This window comes from Rhincodon typus, chromosome 10 (assembly GCF_021869965.1).
Source record: "Rhincodon typus isolate 14 chromosome 10, sRhiTyp1.1, whole genome shotgun sequence".
NCBI classification, from domain to species: domain Eukaryota; kingdom Metazoa; phylum Chordata; class Chondrichthyes; order Orectolobiformes; family Rhincodontidae; genus Rhincodon; species Rhincodon typus.
The window spans coordinates 32,348,056-32,372,202 of record NC_063341.1 but is presented as its reverse complement, the minus strand read 5'-3'; the positions used below and the strand labels follow the sequence as shown (position 1 = coordinate 32,372,202).

Sequence of the window (24,147 nt, the reverse complement as noted above, 5' to 3'; positions counted from 1 at the left end):
AAACGTTAACTCTGTTTTCTCCTCCACAGATGCTGCCAGACCTGCTGAGCTGTTCCAGCAACTTTGTTTTTGTTCCTGATTTACAGCATCCGCAGTTCTTTTGGTTTTTAATTCTCTCATGGTATTCGTGGATCCAGCATTGATGATGGCCAATATCTCAGCTTCTACTGCAACACAAGCAGCATACACACAATATGATGGAGGTCTTTGCATATTGCCATGTAAACTTGACTTGTTGTTGTGCGGAGAGATTGTTGTCATCATGTTTGCAGATATCAGAACTTAATGGGGCACGCAGTGAGTCATATCAATTCAGTAACCTGTGACCATGTGAATAGCAGGATTGCTAAGGCACATCTGTGGGGTAGGGCTGTAGTACAAATCTACAGTCCAATCCAAGGATGGCCATTTTTTTTGTGCACTGCTGTCATTCTCCCAATATGCTTGCTGTTGTCTGTCAGCCAGCCAGCCAGCCCAGGCTGCTGCCATCAGTGCCCAGTTGGTGCAGTCCAATGTTGGGAACTCAAAGCACGGAGCTGCTCCAAGATGTCCACCAAGGCATTCTGCAGTCACCACCACTGAAACTCAGCAATCTTCCACCAGCAATGTTATAGTCACAGGAGTAGCACTGTGCAGAAGCACTAGGTATCTGCACAACAGGTACAAAGTTTGAATAATTCAATTTTGTATGGATTTAATGGAAATGCTGTTGAATTAAGTTATGAAATATTACCCTGTGGTGTCTTTTATTTCAGGATTTTGCCAAAAGGGTGCAATGATCAACATTATCTCCAACCTTTCTTTATAGTGCAAGGATGATTTGTTTAAATGCATGACTCCTTTAAATTTATGTGGCTCTGCACACATGATAACCTAAAGAGGTCGCCTTATGCATGATCTGCACAGGACCATCAGAGTTATTGTAGCTATGACTATGCAGCTAGGAGAGACTATTGCCACAGCAAGGGCATAGGAAAGTGGGAAATATGGAGCCATAATCTGATTAGTGTATCACAGACAGCTCATCTGGAAAGAATGTGATGATGCTTCATCACTTCCTCTTCGCAAGGTTCTTACCGAAGACTCAGAAACAAGGACTGGCAGCTCATGAGAAATAGGTTCTGTAGCATGCAAACATCCAAGCATTTGAAGGTATAATGCAATAAGTATTGTATGGATCCCCTGAGTGAGTGTGGCACTGGAACCATTGTTTTGGAAAGATTATGGTTTGCTTCATAACATCTTTGCGATATCATCAACCTCATAGGTACATTGTTCTTGTGTGGTCAGTGCTGGAGGAAAAGTCTGAGCCAAATATAGAGCTGGTAGCCCTGGTCATCCAAGGACTATCCTCTGATTCATTGCGGTGGCTTGAATATGATGGGAATTGCTGCTTGGCTCAGGATAAATGCATTGTTTGTTCTGGCAGAATAGTAAACGTGTATTTTCATGGTGCTCTGTGGATAGTCACATACTAACCGCATATTGAAGGTGTTGTACTGGAATTCAATGTTACATCTCTCAGTTGAGATAGCTTTCTGCACCACTGGGATTTCATGATAGCCATGTTGTGGCTCTGGTTCTACCTGATTGAGGAGAAGATTATTAAGTATTTCTGTGCATTTGGAAAGGCAAAGACTGATTAGGGATAGTCAACGTGGCTTTGTGTGTGGGAAATCATGTCTCACTAACTTGATTGAGTTTTTTGAAGACGTGACAAAGAAGATTGATGAAAGCACAGCAGAAAATGTTGTCTATATGGACTTCACCAAAGCATTTGACAAGCATTCCACATGGTAGGCTGGTTAGGTTAGATCACATGGGATCCAGGGGGATCTAGCCAATTGGATGCAAATTGGCTTGAAGGTAGGTGACAGTGGGTGGTGGTGGAGGGTTGTTTTTTGGATTGGAGGCCTGTTACCAGTGGCCACAAGGATCAGTGCTGGGTGCAGAAGGTATGGTTTAAAAAGGACCCAAGGGGTAACATTTTCACATAGAGGATGGTGTGTGTATGGATTGAGCTGTCAGAGGAAGTGGTGGAGGTGGTTACAATTACAACATTTTAAAGGCATCTGGATGGGCCTACGAATAGGAAGGATTTAGAGGGTTATGGGCCAAATGCTGGCAAATGGGACTAGGTCAGATTGGGATGTCTGGTTGGTGTGATGAATTGGACCGAAGGGTCTGTTTCCAAACTGTATGACTCTGACTCTAAATTCCCTTTCAATCCCTTGCAGGGTTTCTATTACCTTCCTGATTCAGTAATGTAGGTTGACCTGCAAGTTGTTGGCAACATTCCTGGCTTTGCCTTCTGAGGGAACATGGTTCTCCTGAACATTGGCAGCAGGTTCTCAACCTGTGGTACAGGTTGAGTTGGACAAAATCATACAGTACAATAACAATGTGCCTTTTGAACTGTAGCCATCTGAGTGACATGGGTCTTGGTTCAGGTGGAGGCAGGAGAATGCTCTGCAAATACTGGATTTGGCTTTCTATTTAGAACTGTCATACCATGCACAGCTTCTGCTGCCTGTTTCCATCTCCTTATCATGATGCAGCCCAAGGGGGCAATAACTATAGCCGTAAAGCTCTGGAAGGTTTTCTGCTGACAGGCCCTCAAATTACACGCAACTGCTTGTAAAAGTCCAGTACCTTTCCCTTCTGACTCAATAACTTTCCAGAACTTCTCCAGCAACAGTACATCCATTAACTTTGCAACAATGAGAGAAAGGCAGAGAACCCCATTTTAGGGTTCCATGGCAATGCCATAATATAGCACTAGTGCAGGGACCCTCATACTATTGAAAATATGTTCAATTGTGAGTATAAGGTGGTGTTATTAGGTTTACAAGTTCCCAAATGGCAGGCCAAGTATCGAATCAGCATTAGGAACAATGTGACATGACCCTGCACATTCTTGCTCCTTTCAAATATGGTGCTCCATGCAGGCTATGCCACATGTGACCAAATAGAGAATAGCTGCCATTCTCAAGACAGCAGGCTTACCTGGCACTGGTAATAACATCAAAATTTTGCAGTCAACTCTTTTTGAATATAAAGAAAGGCTTGCTGCTTCAGCACATGTTATAAAATGCTGTTTGTTTACACTTACCAATGAAGGCTGTAAATGCTTGCTATTTCCTTCCTGCACCCCCACCTTGCAGATAGTTGATACGAATCAACCACCAGCCCCTTGACATCTGCTACAGTCCTTTGCTCAGGCCTCTCCTGAGCGACTAATGAACTGTTTTCTACCACAGAGCAGGAAACCCTTAATGACTATGCAACTGCTTCTTCATCCCCTGCCTGAACTGCAAAAAGAAAACTCACAATTAAACAATCCGACTTTTATTTCATTGCCAGAAGCCCCTTATTATTAGAGAGAGGAATATGCCATCGGAGAGGGAAGAAAAAAGTTGAAAACCTGTAAAACTTACAAATAAACGTACTGGTTGTACTGGACCTACATGTTCAAGTACATGAGATGTGCTGGACAGGTACATGTAATCTTACAGGTTGTTCAAAGTCTGAGAAAAATTTGAATTAAGCTGCAGTTGGAGCATTAGGTTCAATTCTGGTCACCACATTTCAGTAAGGATATCAAGGCTGTCGAAGAACTGCAGAAAAACTTGTTACAGTAGGACAGCCTGGAGACTGGGATTGTTCTGCCTAAGATAAATCATGAAGGTTTTGATTCACTAAATAAAGAGCTACTGATTAAGGAATAACAATGCTCATGGAACTATCAAAATATGGAAAATTTGCTTTAGGTAGCAAGTTGTGATTTGGAATGCACTGCCTAATATGATAAGTGACAGTGCAAGAAGAGGCCATTCAGCCCTTGATATCTGCTGAATAGACTAGCTGCCCGTTCTAATTCCACTTATCAGCATTAAGTCTGCAATCTTGCAGGTTACAGCCCTTCAGGTGGATATCCGGGTTCTCTTTAAATGAGATGAGGATCTCCACCTCAATCATCACCTGGGCAGCAAATTCCAGAAACATATCATTCTTGGTGAAAAAGCTTTTACTCAGGTCACTTTAGACCTTCCATCAAATACATAAAATCTGTGCCCCCTATAATTAACTGCTCTGCTACAGGAAACAGGTCTTCCCTGTTCACTCCATTCAAGTCACTCATTATTTTGCACACCTCAATATCTCACCCCACAGCCTCCTATGCCAAGAGAATCAATCCTAGCCTATCTATTCAGAGACAGTAGGAACTGCCGATGCTGGAAAATCTGAGATAACAAGGTGTAGAGCTGGATGAACACAGCAGGCCAGGCAGCATCAGAGGAGCAGGAAAGCTGACGTTTCAGGTCTGGACCCTTCTTCAGAAATGGGGGAGGGGAAGGGGATTCTGAAATAAATAGAGAGGGGGGAGAGGCGGATGGAAGATGGATAAAGGAACAGATAGGTGGAGAGGAGACGGACAGGTCAAGGAGGCGGGGATGGAGCCAGTAAAGGTGAGTGTAGGTGGGGAGTTAGGGTGGGGATTGGTCAGTCCAGGGAAGACGGATAGGTCAAGGAGGTGGGGATGAGGCTGGTAGGTAGGAGGTGGGGGTGGGGGTTGAGGTGGGAGGAGGGGATAGGTGGGAGAAAGGATGGACAGGTTAGGGAGGCGGGGACGAGCTGGGCTGGTTTTGGGATGCGGTCGGGGGCGGGGAGATATTGAAGCTTGTGAAGTCCACATTGATACCATTGGACTGCAGGGTTCCCAAGCGAAATATGAGGTGCTGTTCCTGCAATCTTCGGGTGGCATCGTTGTGGCACTGGAGGAGGCCCAGGATGGACATGTCGTCCAAGGAGTGGGAGGGGGAGTTGAAGTGGTTCGCGACCGGGAGGTGCAGTCGTTTGTCGCGAACTGAGCGTAGGTGTTCCACAAAGCGGTCTCCAAGCCTCCACTTGGTTTCCCTGATGTAGAGGAGGCCACATCGGGAACAGCGGATACAGTATACCACATTATACAATCTGAACATCTGTTTGATGTGGAAGCTTTTCTTGGGGCCTGAGATGGGGGTGAGCGGGGAGGTGTAGGGATAGGTGTAGCACTTCCTGCGGTTGCAGGGAAAAGTGCCGGGGTTGGTGGGGCTGGTGGGGGGTGTGGAGTGGACAAGGGAGTCACGGAGAGAGCAGTCCCTCCGGAAGGCAGATAAGGGTGGGGAGGGAAAAATGTCTTTGGTAGTGGGGTCAGATTGTAGATGGCGGAAGTGCCGGAGGATGATGCATTGGATCCGGAGGTTGGTGGGGTGGTACGTGAGGAGGAGGGGGATTCTGTCTTTGTTTTATTGCGGGGAGGGGGTGTGAGGGTTCAGTTGCGGGAAACGCGAGAGATGCGGTCTAGGGCATTTTTGACCACGGTGGAGTGGAAGTTGCAGTCCTTCAAAAACGAGGACATCTGGGATGTCCGGGAGTGGAATGCCTCATCTTGGGAGCAGATGAGGCAGAGGCAAAGGAATTGGGAATAGGGGAAGGCATTTTTGCAGGAAGGTGGGTGAGAGGAGGTGTATTCTAGGTAGCTGTGGGAGTGGGTAGGCTTGAAATGGATATCGGTTTTCAGGTGGTTGCCAGAGATGGAAACAGAGAGGTCCAGGAAGGAGAGAGAGGTTTCGAATATGGTCCAGGTGAACTTAAGGTTAGAGTGGAAGGTGTTAGTAAAGTTGATGAACTGTTCAAGCTCCTCGTGGGAGCACGAGGCGGCGCCGATACAGTCTTCGATGTAACAGAGGAAGAGGTGGTGGATAGGGCCAGTGTAGCTTCAGAAGAGGGATTGTTCCAGTATCCTACAAAGAGGCAGGCATGGCTTGGGCCCATGTGGGTACCCATGGCCACCCCCTTTGTCTGTAGGAAGTGGGAGGAATTGAAGGATAAGTTGTTAAGAGTGAGGACGAGTTCAGCTAAGCAGACAAGGGTGTCAGTGGAGGGGGACTGGTCGGGCCTGCGGGACAGGAAGAAGCAGAAGGCCTTTAGGCCATCTGCATGGGGAATGCAAGTATATAGGGACTGGACGTCCATGGTGAAGATGAGGTGTTGGGGACTAGGGAATCGGAAGTTTTGGAGGAGGTGGAGGGCATGGGTGGTGACACGGACGTAGATGGGGAGTTCCTGGACCAGGGCGGAGAAAATCTTTCCTCAGCTACAATTTTCAAGCTCTGGCAACATTTCTGCAAATCTCCTCTCCAAAACCAATTATGTCCTTCTATAATGTGATGACTGAAACTGTACACAAAACTGTGGCCTAACTAGTGTCTTATATAATTCCAGCAGTACCTCTCTGTCCTTGTATTCAATACATCACCCAGTGAAGGAAAGCATCCCATATGCCTTCTTTATCACCTCATCTACCTTTTCCACTAGTTTCAGGGACCTGTAGATATGCATTCCAAATGCATATCGCTTTCTCTACCCCTCTCAATACTCTCCTGCTTATAGCGCATTCCCTTGCTTTGTTCGGCTTCCCAAAATGCATAACCTCTTACTTCTCCAGATTGAATTCCAGTTAGCAATTTTTCATCCAGTCAACCAAACCATTGAAATTATCCTGAAGTCAACTGCCATCCTCAAAAAAAATCAACCAATGATCATTACTCTTTGTTTCCTGTCACTGTGCCAATTTTGGATTTAACTTGCCACATTCCCCTGAACATTAATTTTACTGACCAGTCTGCCTTGTGGGAGCTAGTTAAATGCCTTAGTAATCCATGGACACAACATTCACTCTATTACCTTCAAACCTCCTCATTACTTCCTCAAACAATTTAAGGAGGTTAGCAACTTTTCCCTAACAAAACCCTGATGATGATCCATAATTAATTTAGTTTCCAAGTAACAGTCAGTCTGGCCAGCCTATAATTATTTGGTGCATCCTTGCACCTTTTGAATAATTGTACAATGTTTGCAGACCTACAAATCTCTGCTTCCTCGTCTGTTCATAGTGAGGATTGAAAGATGATCCTGAGCATTGGCTATTCCTCCCTGGCTTCCTGGCCTTGGATTCAATTCAGAGGGTCCTGGCGATTTATTCACCTTCAAGGAGGTGAATCCGTCCAGTACTTATCTCCTTTATTATCTTTATTTCATAAAATGTTTCACTCATCTTAAACTAGAAAGTCAGCAGCATCCCTCTTCTTTTTAAGGGATAGACAAAATACTGTCAAGAATCTTGCCCACATCTTCTGTATCAATGCACAAATTACCATGTGCACCTGAAAGGCTCAAACCTTTCCTTAGTTATCGGCTTGTTCTTAATGTAATGGAAACACCAATGGATATGGAGATAGTGTGGGAAAGTGGCATTGAATAGCTGATCAGTGGTGATCTAATTGAATGATGGAGCAAACCTAGTGGGCTGAATAGCCTACTTCTCTTCCTATTTTCCTACAACTTTTAATACTTCAATCAGAGTGAGAATTTATTTTTGTTTTCATTTTTGGGATTTGAACATCGCTGATAAAGCCAGCATTTATTGTCTTTCCCAAAGTGCATTTAGGAAGACAGTGGTTAGCTAATGTGTTGAATCACTGCAGGTCATTGCATTATGTGTAGTCACTGTGTCGTTGGTAGGTGAGTTTCAGGATTTCAAATGACAAAATATTTTCAAGTCAAGGATGGTGCATGGTTGGGAAAGCACTTTAAGTGGTGCTATTTCCTTAACTTGCTTTCTTGTTTTCTATGCGGTAGAGACTATGGATTTGGAAGGATTTTAAAAATTCATTCACGGGATGACGGCGTTGCTGGCTATGCCAGCATTTATTGTCCATCGTGAATTGCCCAGAGGTCAGTTAAGAGTCAACCAAATTGCTTTGGGTCTGGAGTTATAAGTAAGCCAGACCAGGTAAGGATGGCAGTTTCCTTCTCTAAAAGACCTTAGTGAACCACATGAGTTTTTCTAATAATTGACAATGGATTCAAAGCCATCATTAGACATTACATTCCTGACTTGTGCCTTGTAATGGAGCAGAAAAGTTGACGTTTCAGGTCAGGCGCCTTCATCAGGATGCAGAAATATCAATAACATAAAGGATTGTCTCAAACAGTTATTTAAAAAACAAGGAAAAACAACAAACAAAAGAAAATGATGGAAATCATTAAAAATGCCTAAATTTGAATATGTGAAGAAAATAGGGTGATTTCAAATAAATATATGGACAGATTAAATGGTAAATAATAGATAAAATTTAAACAGTATAACAATACATGCAAATGCTTGTCATTCAACCAGATGAGAGGTGTAACTTGCTGCATTTAATCAGCAACATGAATGTGAGTTGTTACATTTGATTATGGTTCACAATTCAACTTTACACCGGGCCTTTTACCACGTCTGTTTAATAAACCCTGGCTAAGAAACTGCTGTTTGTTGAGATACGAACAGAGGATTTACTTTCTGATACAACAACCACAAGCTCTTCACCATCCAGCAGAAACCTAGCCAGCCTCTAATTGTTTTCTCCTTTGATGCTGTTTGCATGGTTAACACCAGGTGGAAAGTACAGAATTCAACAGCTACAAACAATGCAAAAATAGAAGGGCATTGTTGCATTTATAGGACTTGCTGCTGAAGTTTGCAGAAGATAAAATTGCACATAAAGAACAAACCCTAAGTCATCCTAAGCGTCTGTATAAAATTGAAAAAAGAAAATAAAAATCTGAATTAAGTAGTGCTAAATGCAATCATGTGGAAACAGAATATTTTATTGCTTCCTCCTGAGTACTGGTTTCAGAATATGTTTCAAAAGACCAGCCTTGCTAACAGCCTACAGAATTCAGCTGAAATAACTTTCCTTCCTTCCGGTTCTGCTCTGCTCTTTTAGAAAACAAGTTGATTTTAGATCTTGGCTTGTGTATCATCGGCTGTGTAAACAAACTATTTACTTTTGCTAATTTTTCTCTCTTGTTTTCTTGAAGGCATCAGCTCCAGTTTAGCCTTTTGATAAAGTCCAGTACCTTATCCAAATGGCCATTTTACTAGAAGGTGAACAATAGGGATAATTTTGATGCTGGCTAATATTGTAAAACATGTGGCATTGATTCAGCCACCCACTATACATCTCTCCAATTCGTCATTTCCACTACAGTAGTACCATTCAGAAATATTGCCACCTGCTGATTTATCTGCCTTTCACTCACCCACCATTGTAACAGTCTTTTCCTACCCATAAGCTATTACTTCCTGCCCACCCTCATGAATGAGCCACCTGTGAACACTGCTTCAAAGCTAGTAACATACCTGTAAGAACAGCCACACAGGGATCAGTGCTGGGGCCACAATTATTCCCTATATGTATTAACAACTTGGATGGGGAAAGTTAATGTACCAAAGCCCAGTTTGTGGATGACATAAAACTAGGTAGGAAGGCAAGTGGTGAGGATAACTGAAACAAAGGGTCTGCAAAGAGATATAGGCAAGCTAAGTGAGAAGTCAAAAACTTGGCAGATGGAATATAATGTGGGGAAATGTGACTTTGGCAGGAAGAATAGAGAAGATAAATATTATTTAAATGGAGAAAGACTGCAGAAAACTATAGAGCAGAGAGATGTGGGAGACATCATCAATAAATCGCAAAAAGCTAGCATCCAAATTCAGCAGGTAATAGGGAAGGCAAATAGAATGTAAGGTTTCATTTTGAAGGGAATACAGTATTAAACTAGGAAGATTTTGCTAAAGTTATACAAGGCCCTAGTCATACCACAGCTGGAATATTATGAACAGTTTTGGGTCCCTTATCTAAGGAAAGATGTACTGGCATTGGAGGCAATCCAAAGAAGGTTCACTAGGTTGATACCAAGTATGGAGGGATTATCTTACGAGGAGAGGATGAGTAAGTTCAGTATGTACACATTGGTATTTAGAAAAATGAGGTGACCTTCTTAAAACATATAAGACCTTAGGGTACATGGCAGAGTAGATGATGGGATGAGGGAAAAGGTTGATTCCCCCTGTTGGAAAATTTAGGACCTAAGGGGATAATCCCAGAATGAGAGGTCATATATTTAAGTCAGAGATCAGGAAGAATGACTTCTCTCAGAACACAGTGAATCCATGAATTCCTTATTGCAGTGCGTTGTCAAGCCTGGGTGGTTAAACATATTCAAGACTGAGATAGACAGATTTTTAATCAATAAGGGAATCAAGGATTACGGAGAAAAGGCATGAAAGTGAAGTTGAGAATTATCAGATGCCATAATCTCATTGAATAGAAGAACAGAATCAATGGGCTGAATGACCAATGTCTCCTTTGATGTTTCATTATCTTATGTTATTCAAAGTAACTTTGGTCTCCGACCAAGCACGTTGGACTGAAGGCACACTACCCAAGATCTGAATAAAGTGTAAATGACCTTACTGATTGACACAGTCACTGGAGAGTGGGAATCCTGCTAATGTTTTATTATCCTTCTATCTTTGGAATGCTGAATCCAGAAATAGTTCCTTTACGTGCACTTTCATTGAGATTAGGTAATTTTCACAAACAGAAGGTAAGAGTTATATCATTTTCACACCTTGAAGAGAATGTGCACATCTCACATTTTTCTTTCTGCAAGATCCTTCTGAAAACTTAATATCTCTCCAAATTAATCATCAATTAACTTGGATTATGATTGACAACTTTTGATAATCTAGCTAAGTAAAAATTTCAATGCTTGATGTCAATATGCCATTACAAACAATAGATGCCTGCAATTATTCTGTTGCATAATATAAATGTACGTTATAATTCTATACCTTTTTAGCTTACAAAACTTGAGAACAATCTATATCCTCTCCATCTATTTGTATCTAAAAAATAGAACCAGAGTTGTTTGTGGAACTGAAGCATTTACTTAACACTGTTTATACGCCTATTCCAATTTTGGGGAATTTTATAACCCCGCAAAACATATACGTGGGCCTTATCAGTAGGTTAACATTTGAGTGACCTGATGCCACAGATTATGGCCCCAGACTTCCCCTCTCAAACATCATTTTTGTCTTTGCCTGCATTCTCCAAATGTCTCTCCCATCTGCAGATAACGGACAGCGCATGCGGAACTGTCTAATCCCCAGGTTGTTAATGAGACGCTTAATTGCTCTCAAGTAAATTTCGAGACTGTTTTGGTTGTATTGCATGTGTTTTCCTGTTACTTAGACAATTGGAGATTTGAAGTATCATGTCTGGTCCAGCCTCTTGCTCTAGAAACTTTGAAACAGTTGATTTATTGGACGGTGTATGTGCTTCATCTAGTGTCACTGAAGGTCAATGTGGATTTGGATGTGATAAATACCTGATACTAGTTTTTTCTCCCATTTGTTGTAGAGACGAAAGAAAAAGCAAACTTATGTAGGAACAGGGCTGGTCTTCATCTGATAAGTATTCTTGACCATTTTAACATATTATTGTTGATATAGACCTTAGTCCTATTTACCCATAATCAAAAGCTAAGATTCAATAATATTGGCTACAAAAGGTTTTTGGGGATGGAGTTAGAGAATAACACAATTCCAAGCACAAAGGTATTTGTGTCACAGTGTTATAGAAACTGGAATGTGTCTTGATGGTGAATGCCCAACCTTACTATCAAGTAAAGTATCAAAAAGAGTCCAATTGCTTTCCGATTGCTGCATATATTAAACACTTGGAGCCGATTCCTTCTTTTGTAACATCATACAAATGGTATGGGGCAGCATAGGTAGACTTTGATAACACATCCACAACCTCTTCCTCAAAGGATAATAGAGAATGAAAATAGAAGTTACTTGTTATAAAAGAAAAGTTAGCAAAATTATACTCACATGGAACAAGATATGACCCATCAGTACCTCTCTTCAGATATATGGTGTAGTTGGTGATAAATCCATGTTGTTCTTCAAGTGGAATTTCTCCCCATTTTAAAAGTACTTGCTGTCCAGCAATTTTCAACACTGAAACATTTGGTCCTGTTGTGGGTTCTTAAAACAGAAATATCAAAATTTCTATGTTGTAAGTATACAGAGATCTCAGATCGAAGTTGAAATAAATAATTCTCTTATACCTGATAGCCCCAGAAGGACAGAGCTGATAGCACTCAATAAGTGGGAATCATCATAGATGAGGGGCAGGAATTGTGTGAACAATCAGAAGAAAGGGGAAAGCAGGAGAGATCATAGATATGGACAGCAAGTTTAAGAGACAGACAATTAATAGGGAGAGAGATAAAGAGAGATCTTTGGTTTGAAGGAGAATTGAGATTGGACAACAACCACAGAAGACTCATTTGACACACCAGGATGAATATTTAAAGTTGTCCTCATACATTAGCAATGCTATAAACTGCAAATAACTTCTGATTGATTGATTTATTGTCATATGTACCAAAATACAGAAAAGCTTTGTTTACAAGTGTAGAGGCAGATCATAAAGCAAAGGATGTGCAGATCATAAAGCAAAGTATGTACAGATCAAAAAGGCTTAGACAGAGGCATACAGGCTATTTTGCATAGGGCATGTGCTAGGTGAGATCAACGTTAGCAAGATTAGCGCTATTTAAGGCTAGAGAGTCCATTCATCATCTGATCACAGCCGGGAAGAAGTGGTTCCTGAACCTGCTCGTGCGTGTGTTCAGGCTTCTCTATCTTCTGCCTGACCGAAGAGGTTGTAGGAGATCATTTCCGGGGTGTGATGGGTCTTTGATGATGTTGGCAGCCTTTCCACTGTAGTGAGCCATGTAAATGGAGCCCATGGATGGAACGTTGGCTTCCATGATGGTCTAGGCTGTGCACACCACATTCTGTAGTTTCTTACAGTCCTGGGCAGAGCAACTGCCATACCAGGCCGTTATGCACCGGACAGTATGCTTTCAAAAGTGCATCTGTAGGAGTTGGTGAGGGACCTTATGGACATGCCAAATTTCCTGAGCCGTCTGAGGAAGAAGAGGTGTTATTGTGCCTTCTTGACTGTCACATCTATGTGGGAAGTCCAGGACAGGTTGTCAGTTATTGTCAATCCGAGGAAATTGATGCTCTTCATCCTCTCAACCTCTGTTCCGTTGATGTAGATGGGATTCTGCTGATTCTAGCTCAACTAAATTTTAGAATTCCTGAGCCATGGGAAACTATAATGATTAATTCAAATTGCATCCAAATGACAGAAACAAAGCTTCATTTGAGTCTTATAGCCATTGACCGACTTTTCCAGAGATTCAGGGTAGTTAAAACAGAAACAACCATGGTGAGTAGGTTGGGGTCAAATTTTGCAGATTTGTTGATTTAATTCTTGTCTGTCTGTTGTTGAGAAGGGTTGTGGTGGTTAAAATTACCCATTCTATAATCCATCATTACTTATACTCAGTATTTTGTAGCTGTTTAATAGATACAGAAATAGGTCATTTAGCTCTTTGGGCCTCTTTCATTGCTGTTCAATAAGATTACGGCTGATGTATGACTGAACTCCATATATTGGGCTTTGCATCATATATTTTGATATTTATCAAAAAATCTATCAATCCCAAATTCAAATTTTATGATTGATCTGGAATAATTTGCCTTTTATGTGAGAGTTCCAAAGTTTTACTGCCCTTTGATTTTAGAAGTGCTCCTAACTTCGCTTCTGACAGTTGGAATCTAATTTTTAGGCTAAGGCCCCAAGTCACAGGTCCTCTAACAGGGCAGGTAAGTTCTTTCTATCTACCCTGTCTCTCACCCTTAATAAAATCTCACCGTAACCACTTAAATTCCAGGAACTACAACCGTAATTTAAATGATATCCTCTTATAATGTAACACTTCGAATCTGGATAATATTCTGGTATATCTATATTGCACAGCCTCCTCAGTCAATACATCTATTCCACGTATGGTGGTCAGAGCTGTTCATAGTCTACAGTTGTGGTATAAACATGGCTTTCTACAGAGGAGGCATGACTTCAACCAGTTTTATTCTGATCGTCCGGATATAAAAGTCAGCATTCCATTTGTAATTTTGATTATTTTCTGCAATTGTTCAGTTGCAGGTGGAGACACACACCACACTACCTCTCCCCACCTCCAACCATGTGTCTTTGGATGTCACCATTTAGGAAGTATACTGTTTTATCATTTTTAAGTCCACAGTGGACCACACCACAATTGCCTGCATTGAAATTCATCTGCGCAATTTTGTCCATTTACTTCAATATATAGAAAATCCTTTGCATTTTTTTTGCTTCCGTTTACAACGTTTACAGTGGTTTCCTTGTGCCATCAACAAATTTTGATCTGTGCCTTCCTATTTCATTCTCCAAATAATTAAAATTACACTGAATAGTTATGTCCACAATATAGATCTTTGTGGGACACCACTAGTCACACGCTGCCAATCAACGTCCACTATCACATCTCTGAAGGTTCCAGTGTAGAAGAGGAATGTGGGTAGTAAATTATAAAAGGAAGTGATCAGTGAATGGTTGATGTGTAATTGATACAATAAGATTATGAGGTCACATATGATGGCATGGTCAAGAAGATGATCATGATATGGGTTAGGAAGTTTACGTGGATGGAGTGACTTAGGAAGTTTAAGAAGATTATGAACTCAGCGCAGAGAGAACATGGTGACTTGACATGGAGGTTAATACTACCTAGGATGAAGTAATTATACACAGAAGCTGAGAAAAGAAAGCACTGAAGCTGATCAAGCACCAAATGCCTCAATTAGTTTTTTGCATGGTGTACATGATAGGTACAGAGGGAAATTGTAGTCAAGTATGAGAAAGCAGGAAGACACCAGTAAGTTCATGCAGCACTGAGGGTAAAGGCAAAAACGATAGTGAACTTGGAGGTCACCGTTAAATGTTCAAATGGTAGAGGTTTGGACTTTGTGACAGGCGAATGAGGTTCTTGTGAAGAACAGATTCTTCTCGAAATCCATGTAATATCCATAAACATTTCTCCATCCACTACTTCAATCACCTCTTCAAAAAAATGTAATCAGGCTTATCAGGTATGACAGTTTTCAAATCCATGGTGTCTCTCTCTTTTTCTAATCAGCTAAAAACTTTCAAGGTGCTCAATCACTCTATCCTTAAATAGGGCGATTGTGATTTTCACAGGTATACAGGGCCCATCCTCTCACTGGTTGGAGGTTCCAGGTCTTGGTGAACACAATTCTGTCACCGTGTCTTTAGTGAGTTGAAGCCTCAACTTATCCCAACCCAGACCTTTGCACTTCGAAAATCCTCACACACTAGGGCAATCTAAACAGAATCCTTCCTCTCCTACCTCCTAGCAGAACTTTGCTTTTGCTCTCTCCTCTGCCTGTCCTACTCAATCTGCAGAACAAATAGCATTGCAACTATTGCCCCCACACTTATCAAATGTCTCTAATTCACTCAAATTTTCTGTGGTCAGTAGAAATCTTTGCACTCCTTTTGTAACTCTCCACAATGTTTCCATCAACTTGGTCTGAGCACATGTAAGTCAAAAGCAGTTCAGCTGCTAATTGCTGAGTTTCCTTTAAATAGGTCCAGAAAAAAATGCCCATGTTTTTGCTCATTTTTGTTGCTTCAGGAGTTGATGAGGGAAGAATTCCCTGCACATTCAGTCGTCAGTTTTATTATTTATCAGCATCATGATCTCACCCTTTCAACCAATTTGGGCTTATGTCTCTTTAGTTGCCTGACCCAATGTGACCCATACAAGATCTACCCACTAGCATCGTTAGTGCTACAAACTTGAGGGTATGCTGATGCTACACAATTGAATTTTGCATCTTCATCAATCCTAAAAAGCAGAGTAATTTGCATAATTATGAAACCTAAAGGATTCCCCAAATTGAAAAAACTTTGGAAGATTATAATTAGAATATCAAGAATATTTGCCCCTACTTCTGTTGGGTAAGGACATGGAAAAACCTTAAACATTCTGCAAAATGGGAAAGGTGATGTCTTGCAAAGATTGAAAGAAAATGAATTAACCTGCAGTAAAACAAACTATTGTTTGTAAAAAAAAAAAATTTGACTCAAGAACTCATGCAAGTTGAACTTTAAAACCTGATGGTCATATTTGATTGGTTTCGTTACAGGCTACTTCTATAGACTATTGCAAATGCTATATGAGACTAAAACAGAAATTGCTGCTTCAGATCTGAAGAAGGGTCACTGGATTTGAAATGTTAGCTCTGTTTTCTCTCCACAGATGCTGCCAGACCTGCTGAGTTTCACCAGAACTTAATGTTTTTGTTTTAGATTCTTAACATTTGCACTTCTTTATTTTGTGTCAAAGCAGTGTTTAATTGCAGAATTTGACAAGGTAAAACTGTTACCCATACAATCTGTGATAAGTTCATTGTTAAAATGTTTACAAAGTTAAAACGTGTTGTATTTTGAAAGTTATGGAAAATCTTACTTCAGTAGTTTTTTTTTGTTTTGAGGAGGGATGGTGTGTTAGCCCTTTTGGCCTGGAAAAAAACTTGTATTTTCTTTTCATGTGATGTCTCTTTAATTCCAAAATGAAACCTGGTGGTATTCTGCAAAGAGTGTAACTGGATTACCCAGCAGGCATTTTAATTCCAGGCAACGGCCATGGGTCCCAATCTTAGCGGGAGTGGGGGTGTTAAAATCTAAAAAAGCAAAGGATAAATTGGAAGCTAATTGGATATTATATTATAGCTGGCCTGAGTCAATACAGTTCAGAACAGAGGCTGGTGAAGAAGCAGGAAGATAAATCTAAGGATAAAGCAGAGACTTATTGTCCCCTCTACATCGGGGAGACCAAGCAGCGGCTTGAAGACCCCTTTGTGCAGCACCTACACCCTTCAACTCCCTCTCCCACTCCCAGGACGACATGTCCATCCTGAGCCTCCTCCAGTGCCACAATGATGCTACCCGAAAACTGGAGGAACAGCACCTTATATTTCGCCTTGGTACCCTACAACCCAATGGTCTCAATGTGGACTTTACGAGCTTCAAAATCTCCCCACCCCTGACCTCATCCCAAGACCAGCCCCCCTCTTGTCCTCACCTCTGTGACCTATCCATCTTCTCTCCCACCTATCTGCTCCTCTCACCTCACTGACCAACCCCCACTTCTTACCTACACTCACCTACTAGCTTCATCCCCACCTCCTTGACCTATCCATCTTCTCTCCACCTACCTGCTCCACTATTCACCTTCTATCACCACCTCCCCCTCTCTCTACTTATTTCAGAGCCCCCTTCCCCTCCCCCATTTCTGAAGAAGGGTCCAGACGCAAAACGTCAGCTTTCCTGCTCCTCTCATGCTGCCTGGCCTGCTGTGTTCATCCAGCTCCACACCTTGTTATTCTCAGACTCCAGCATTGGCAGTTCCAACTATCTCTGACTTACTGTCTAAAATAGTTTAAAAAGACAGAATACGAAAAGCAGGAGGGCAGGGATTGTTGATTGGAAAGATCACTGCTGCTATATCAATTTTGCCACAGTCAACCAGAATATTTAACAGAGTTGAGAAAGGAATCACTGGAATTTTGTGGCTTCAAGGCTGATGTGAACCTAGCTGAGGAGATTCTGCAGAGATGCCATACCCAGGAACCTCAGATTGCATATGGCAACCAGTGAAAATGATTCAAGAGCCAAATCCATTGAATGGAACACAAGAGATTCTATGAACAAGAGACTGAGTTGGTAAAACTGTGAACATATGAACATCAGAATTAGGAACAGAAGTAAGTTATTCAGCCTTTCAAGCCTGCTCTGTTATTCAATATGATTGTGGCTGATTTCTTTGTGTTCTGAATTCCACATTCCCATATATACTTGCTAACATTTAAATTTCTTACCTATCAATAACCTATCTTAAAAATATTCCATAACTCCACCTCCATCACCTTCTGAGGTAAATGTTTCTAAATTTGCACAACCCTCTAACAGAAAAATCTCTTTGTTTGTGTATAAAAAAGGTGACCCCTAATTTTAAAATGGTGTTCCCTAGTTCTGGATTCACCCAAAAGAGAAAACCCCCTTTCCATGTTCACCTAAAATCCAAAGAAAGCAAGTCCCCTCTGTCCAATCTCTTATCGTAAGACAAACTGCTCATTTCAGGCATTAATCTACTAAACTTCCTCTGAACTGCCTTCACATCCTTCCTTAAATAAGGACAAATAGTGTTCAAGATGTGGTCTCACAGATGCTGAAATAACTGAAGTATAGCAATCTTTCTCTTCTCACCTTAAAATTATGCCCCCTAGGTTTGAACTCTCCCACCCCAGGAAAAGACCCTTGCTATTCAGGCTATCCATGCCCCTCATGATCTTATAAAACTCTATAAGGTCGCCCCCTTAACCTCCTACATTTCAGTGAAACAGGTCACAGCTTATCCAGCCTTTCCCTAGAACTTAAACCCTCCAGTCCCAGTAACATACCTGTTAATCTTTTCTGTGACGTCTCCAATTTAATAATATCCTTTCTACAGGAGCGAGACCATAACTGTACACACTACTCCAAAAGTGATCTAACCAATGTTCTGTACTACCACAACATAATGTCCCAACTCCTCTACTCAAAGCTCTGAATGAAGGCAAACGTGCCAAACTCCTTCTTTACCACTGTATCTACCTGTGATACAAATTTCAATGACCTTTGTAGCTGAACCCCTAGTGCTCTCTATTTCCCCAACATTCCCCAGGATCCTACCATTAACTGTGTAAGTCCTGCTCTTGCTTGTCTTACCAAAATGCAACACCTCCCATTTATCTAAATTAAACTCCATTCATCCCTCCTCAGCCCATTGGCCCAATTAATCAAGATCCCTTTATAATCTCAGATAACCTTCCTCACTGTCTATTATATCACCAATTTTGGCATCATCCACAAACGTATTAACCATGCTTCCTATTTTCCGATTCAAACCATTTATATAAACGACAAACAACAGTGGACCCAGCACTGATTCCTGAGGAACACCACTGGTCACAGGCCTCCAATCTGGAAAAAAAAACCTCTACCCGTACCCTCTGTCTCCTACCGTCAAGTTAATTTTGTATCCAACTAGCAAGCGCTCCCTGAATCCCATGTGATCTAACTTTACTAACCAGTCTACCATGCAGAATCTTGTCAAAGGCCTTACTAAAGTCCATGTAGACAATGTCTACTGCTCTGCCCTTGTCAATCTTTTTGGTCACATCCACAAAAAATTCAATCAAATTTGTGAGACAAAGCCATGCTGACTATCCCTAATCAGTCCTTGCCTCTCCAAATGCACATAAATCCTGTCTCTCAGAATCCCCTCCAACAAATTACTCACCACTGATGTCAGACTCACTGATCTATAGTTCCCAGGCTTCTCCTTGCAGCCTTTCTTAAATAAAAGCACAACATTAAGCACCAGTCTTCTGGCACCTCACCTATGGCTATAGGTGATACAAATATTTCTGCTAGGGACCCTGATATTTCTCCCCTAGCTTCCCACAATGTCCTCGGATAAACTTGATCAGGTCCTGAAGATTTATCTTGTGCTGATATAGCTGATTTCATCACTATCTGGGCACCTGGGGTACAACAGAGAGCTTAAGTAATCATGAACTTGGAAAGGAAAGAAGAACTATGGGGATTACTGATGCTGATCACTTTTCAGTGACTTTAGCAGGAAAGTGAAGGTGTGGGGGCCATTGTTTCACACTAAGATCAGGCTCACTGTTACATTAACTGATATTCAAACATACACAATTACCTCTTAGACAAGGTAATGGAGTCTGACCAATGTTCGTAGAACATCTTCAATCACCATTTTCAGTAAAGGAAAGAGAAGATATTTGAAAGAATGATGGAGCAGGATTTGATTGAAGGATCAGATTACTTACTTCCTTCTATAGAATATCCTTGAGCTGAACAAGACAGCCCTCTTCCCTTCTGGTACATTGCAGTGACAGAAATATTGTAACGTTTTCTTGGTTTAATGCTTCCTAAATGAGATGATAGAAATCTTTTATCAAATTAAGAAGTATTATGACAAGCATAAAAAATAAGAAAGCATAAATAACCCTTATTTACAAATCCATTCCAACAACAAAGTACGTACAATCTATCCATCCAGGATCTCCACTCCATTTGGTTAATGCACCACAAAATCTTTCTTTAACCCTCAACATTGAACAATTCACATTTATACCTTTATTCAAAATTTATTCAAAATTTGTCTATGCATTTGAGACTTCAATAGCACATTACCAAATTGTCTTCCATTGAAAATTTCATTTTTTTGCCCATTTTAATTTCTATAATACACATACTTATTCAGATACACTTCGATGGAATTAATTAAAATTTTATTCACCACTTTCATACTGTAGTGGGAAACAGAACTTGATGAATTCGTTTTGTAATGTAGGATACTGAAGCAGATAGCTGTGGTCTGTACAGTTTGAAGATTTCACTCTGTGATGGAGCAAACAATTACAATCATGATTTATTGCACACTTACTTCCTTCTGCTAGATATTCCTGCAGTGAAGAAGATTGTCCTAGAAACAAGGAGTGATTGTCCTTTGGAAGCCTTTTCCAATTAAGTAGCTGCTTGTTGTTGTCAGCTGCTTCCCTCCAGTCAACTACATAGCCCAGCACAGGCTCACTGACTTCATGTGGTGGTTCCCATTTGACATAAATTCCAGAGTCTCCAGCTGGTATCACCCTAAGGTTTCTAGGAGCCATCATATCTGAATGGTGATAGAAAAGTATAACAAATTTCAAAATGGAACTAGGCAATGTCCAAAATTCTGTCAGCCAATGATCTTGGAATAGAGTTCAGAATATCCTTAAGAAGAATTATTTCATTGTTGGCTTGCTCTATCCTGGGGAGGGTAATCAAGCACTAACTGAATATTCTCAGGCCACATTAAACACAGGCAGAGAAAAGTTCCTTCTGTTCTGACAACATACTATTTGTTTTAATGTGAGGAGTATGACAGGTAAGGCAAATGAACTTAGAGCTTGGATTAATATGTGTAATGATGATGTTGTTACTAATACAAAGACTTGGTTGAGAGAGGGACAAGACTGGCAGCTTATTGTTCCAGGATTTAGATGTTTCAGGCAAGATAGGGAGGGATGTAAAAGAGGTCGGGGTGTTGCGTTACTGATTAGGGAGATTATCACAGCTGTACTGAAGGAGGACATCTTGAAGAGCTCATCCAGCTAAGCCATATGGGTGGAGCTCAGGAACAGGAAGGATGTAGTTTTATGGTATTGTACTGCAGGTCTCCCAACAGCCAGCCGGTGATAGAGGAACAGATATGTGGACAGATTACGGAAAAATATGAAAAAAAAAGGAACAAAATCAGAAGTTGCTGGAAAAGCTCAGGAGGTCTGGCAGCACCTGCGAAGAAAAAATCAGAGTTAACATTTCGGGTCTGGTGACCCTTCCTCAGAATGTTTTAAAAAGTATTAAGATAGACAAATCCCCAGGGCCTGATGGAATCCATCCCAGAATGCTAAGGAGGCAGGTGAGGAAATTGCTAGGGCCTAGTAATGGAGAGATCCCGGAGGACTGGAGAATAGCCAACATGTTCCCTCATTTAGGAAGGGCAGCAGGGATAATTGGGGAAATTACACCTTATATCATGGTAGGGAAATTATTAAAGAACATTCTTAAGTATAGGATTTACTCACATTTGGAAAAATATGGACTTATTAGTGACAGGCAGCATGTATTTTTGCAGGGAAGGTCATGTCTCACAAACTTTATTCAGTTTTTTTTCGGGAAGTGACAAAGATGATTGATGAAGGCAGGGCGGTAGATGTTATTTATATGGACTTTTGCAAGACCTTTGGCAAGGTCCCTCATGGCAGGCTGATACAAAAAAAATGCAGTCACCTGGTAAGATGGAAAAAAAACTGGCTTAGTTATAGAAGACAGTGGTGGAAGGGTGTCTTTCTGGTTGGAGAACTATGACTGCAACGATCAGTGCTAGGATCCCTGTTGAAATGATTTGGAGGAGAATGTAAGTGGCCTGATTAGTAAGTTTGCTGATGACACAAAGATTAGGAGAGCTGTGGCTAGTGAGGAGGATTGCCAGAAGATACAGCAGGACATAGATAGGAGACTTGGGCAAAGAAATGGCAGATGGAGTTTAATTGGACAATTGCAAGATGATGCATTTTGGAAGATCTAATGCAGAAGGGAAATATACAGTAAATGGCAGAACCATTGGTAGCATCAACATACAGAGGATCAATGCATACAGGTCCATGGTTCCCTGAAAGTGGCAACACAAGAAGATAAGGTGGCCAAGAAGGTATATATTATACTTGCCTTCATCGGTTGAGGTGTAGAGTACAAAAATTGTCAAGTCATGATGCAGGTGTATAGAACTTTAGTTTGGCCACATTTAGAATATTGTGTACAGTTCTTGTTGCCACACTACCAGAAGGAGGCTTTGGAGAGGGTATAGAAACAGTTTACTAGGATATTGGCTGGTTTGGAGGGTGTTAGCTACGAGGAGAGATTGGACAAACTTAGTTTGTTTTCACTTGAATGTCAAAGGATGAGGGGTGACCTGATAGAAATTCACAAAATTATGAGGCACAGATAGAATGATAGTTGGAGTCTTTTTCCCAGGGTAGAAATGTCAATTACTATGGGGCATAGGTTTAAGGCAAAAGGGCAACTTTTAAGGGAACCTTTTACACAGAGAGTGGTACTGCCTGGAATGTGCTGTCAGAGGAGGTGGTGGAGGCAGATTTGCAACGTTTAAGAAGTATCTTGATAGATATATGAATAAACAGGGAATAGAGGGATATGGACCACGTGGAGGCAAGAAGTTTTTGTTCAGAAAGTCATCATATATCACTGCAGTCCTGGTGGGCCTAAGGGCCTGCTCCTGTGCTGTACTGTTCTTTATTCTTTATCTTACACCTGACCCCAAAGGATCAGCATGACAAGTTAGTTGCAGTTAGTTTACAGTCTCTCTGCTGGTTTTCACAGTGCACTCCCACACAATTAGTACTTGCGTTATTTGTTTTTAATCTGTTCAAAAAGGTAAGAATGCAGTTTGGTTATCATTGATCTACAGAACTATGTCAAAATGAATGATGGGGCTGAAATTTCCTGCAGTTGAAGCAGGTGTGAAGGTGTGAAGGTGTGAAGCACCTACTACTTTGCTGCACTCTCAGACTGACTGTTTATCAAACTTGTGGGACAGTAAGGAACATTGGCCATTTCTAGATTTTTATTTCTGAACCTGGCACTCGGGGAGTGAGTGAGGTGCTTGATTTTATTTGATGGCTTGTGCTACTGTTTGCTGGTATATATTACAGAATGTCCAACTGAGAGTCTTGCCCTTTGTTTCCATTCCCCCTGATATGCAATGGCACAGTCTCCAGTAGCCAGTTTTCAGTTTAAAGTGGGCCATGCTGAGAACTGGTTGCAAGTAACATTTATGTCTGGCCCCATCCTGTCACAGGAAGTATCGGTCCTTGTCTTCTTGTTTACTTCTAACAAGCTAAAAATGTTTTGAATGCTTTTCATAAAGACTCAAAAATTGAAAGATTTCCTGTAATTAATAGGAATTACTTGACTCTCCTATGTGGAGCATTGCAGGTGTAGAATCTCCCTTGGAGTTAAACGCTGTAACAAAGATGTTGTCTGGTGTCCAAGGAGTTTGCCAGCTGTACTGAGTCTCTGATACATTACACACTCGGATGGTCATTTCAGGTCCATTTTGTTGATAAAATATGCGATAACCAAGAATAATGCCCCTAGTTTCCTGAGGGTGAAGAGGCTAGAAATGGAAAACAGTCAATCACACAGTAGAATAATATCAGCATTTTAGCTTTTTTAACCAAGGAATGCCTTTCTATACCACCTATGATGCCTCAAGAATTTTCTACTGAATAGAACTACTACATAGTTTGATGGATTAACTCAGTGAAGCAACCGATTTGCTCCCAATTTCAAGTCTTGAAAGAAGCTGGAAAATTCATTTATTGTTGTTGATAATTCACTAAATTCAGAAATGGTATCTTAATCTCAGCACTTGAAAGATTGTATTGAATGCTTGTGTGAGGGGAGAGATGCTTTAAGAACAGATGCAACTTTTAAAAATATATCAGTCCTCAATGGGATGGATTTTTGTGTGACCATTTCATTGGATTAAAGATAAGTGGAGCAATTTCAATGGAGATTAAAAAAATTGCAAGCTGCTGGTATCCGAGGTAGACAAACACGAGGCTGGAAGAACATA

The 24,147-nt window shown here is 41.1% G+C and overlaps 1 protein-coding gene across 1 annotated transcript in view; it reads right to left on the bottom strand.

Annotated features, from left to right (window-relative positions):
- The window catches only part of LOC109926856 (interleukin-23 receptor-like), a 129,061-nt gene that overhangs the window by 26,220 nt on the left and 78,694 nt on the right, over nt 1–24,147 (bottom strand). The window contains exons 8-11 of the mRNA XM_048602077.1: nt 23,478–23,685; nt 20,392–20,622; nt 19,772–19,873; nt 11,777–11,932 (exon numbers count right to left, since the gene is read on the bottom strand). Of these exons, the coding sequence (XP_048458034.1) occupies nt 11,777–11,932; nt 19,772–19,873; nt 20,392–20,622; nt 23,478–23,685 (697 nt within the window). The remainder of the gene's footprint in view (nt 1–11,776; nt 11,933–19,771; nt 19,874–20,391; nt 20,623–23,477; nt 23,686–24,147) is intronic.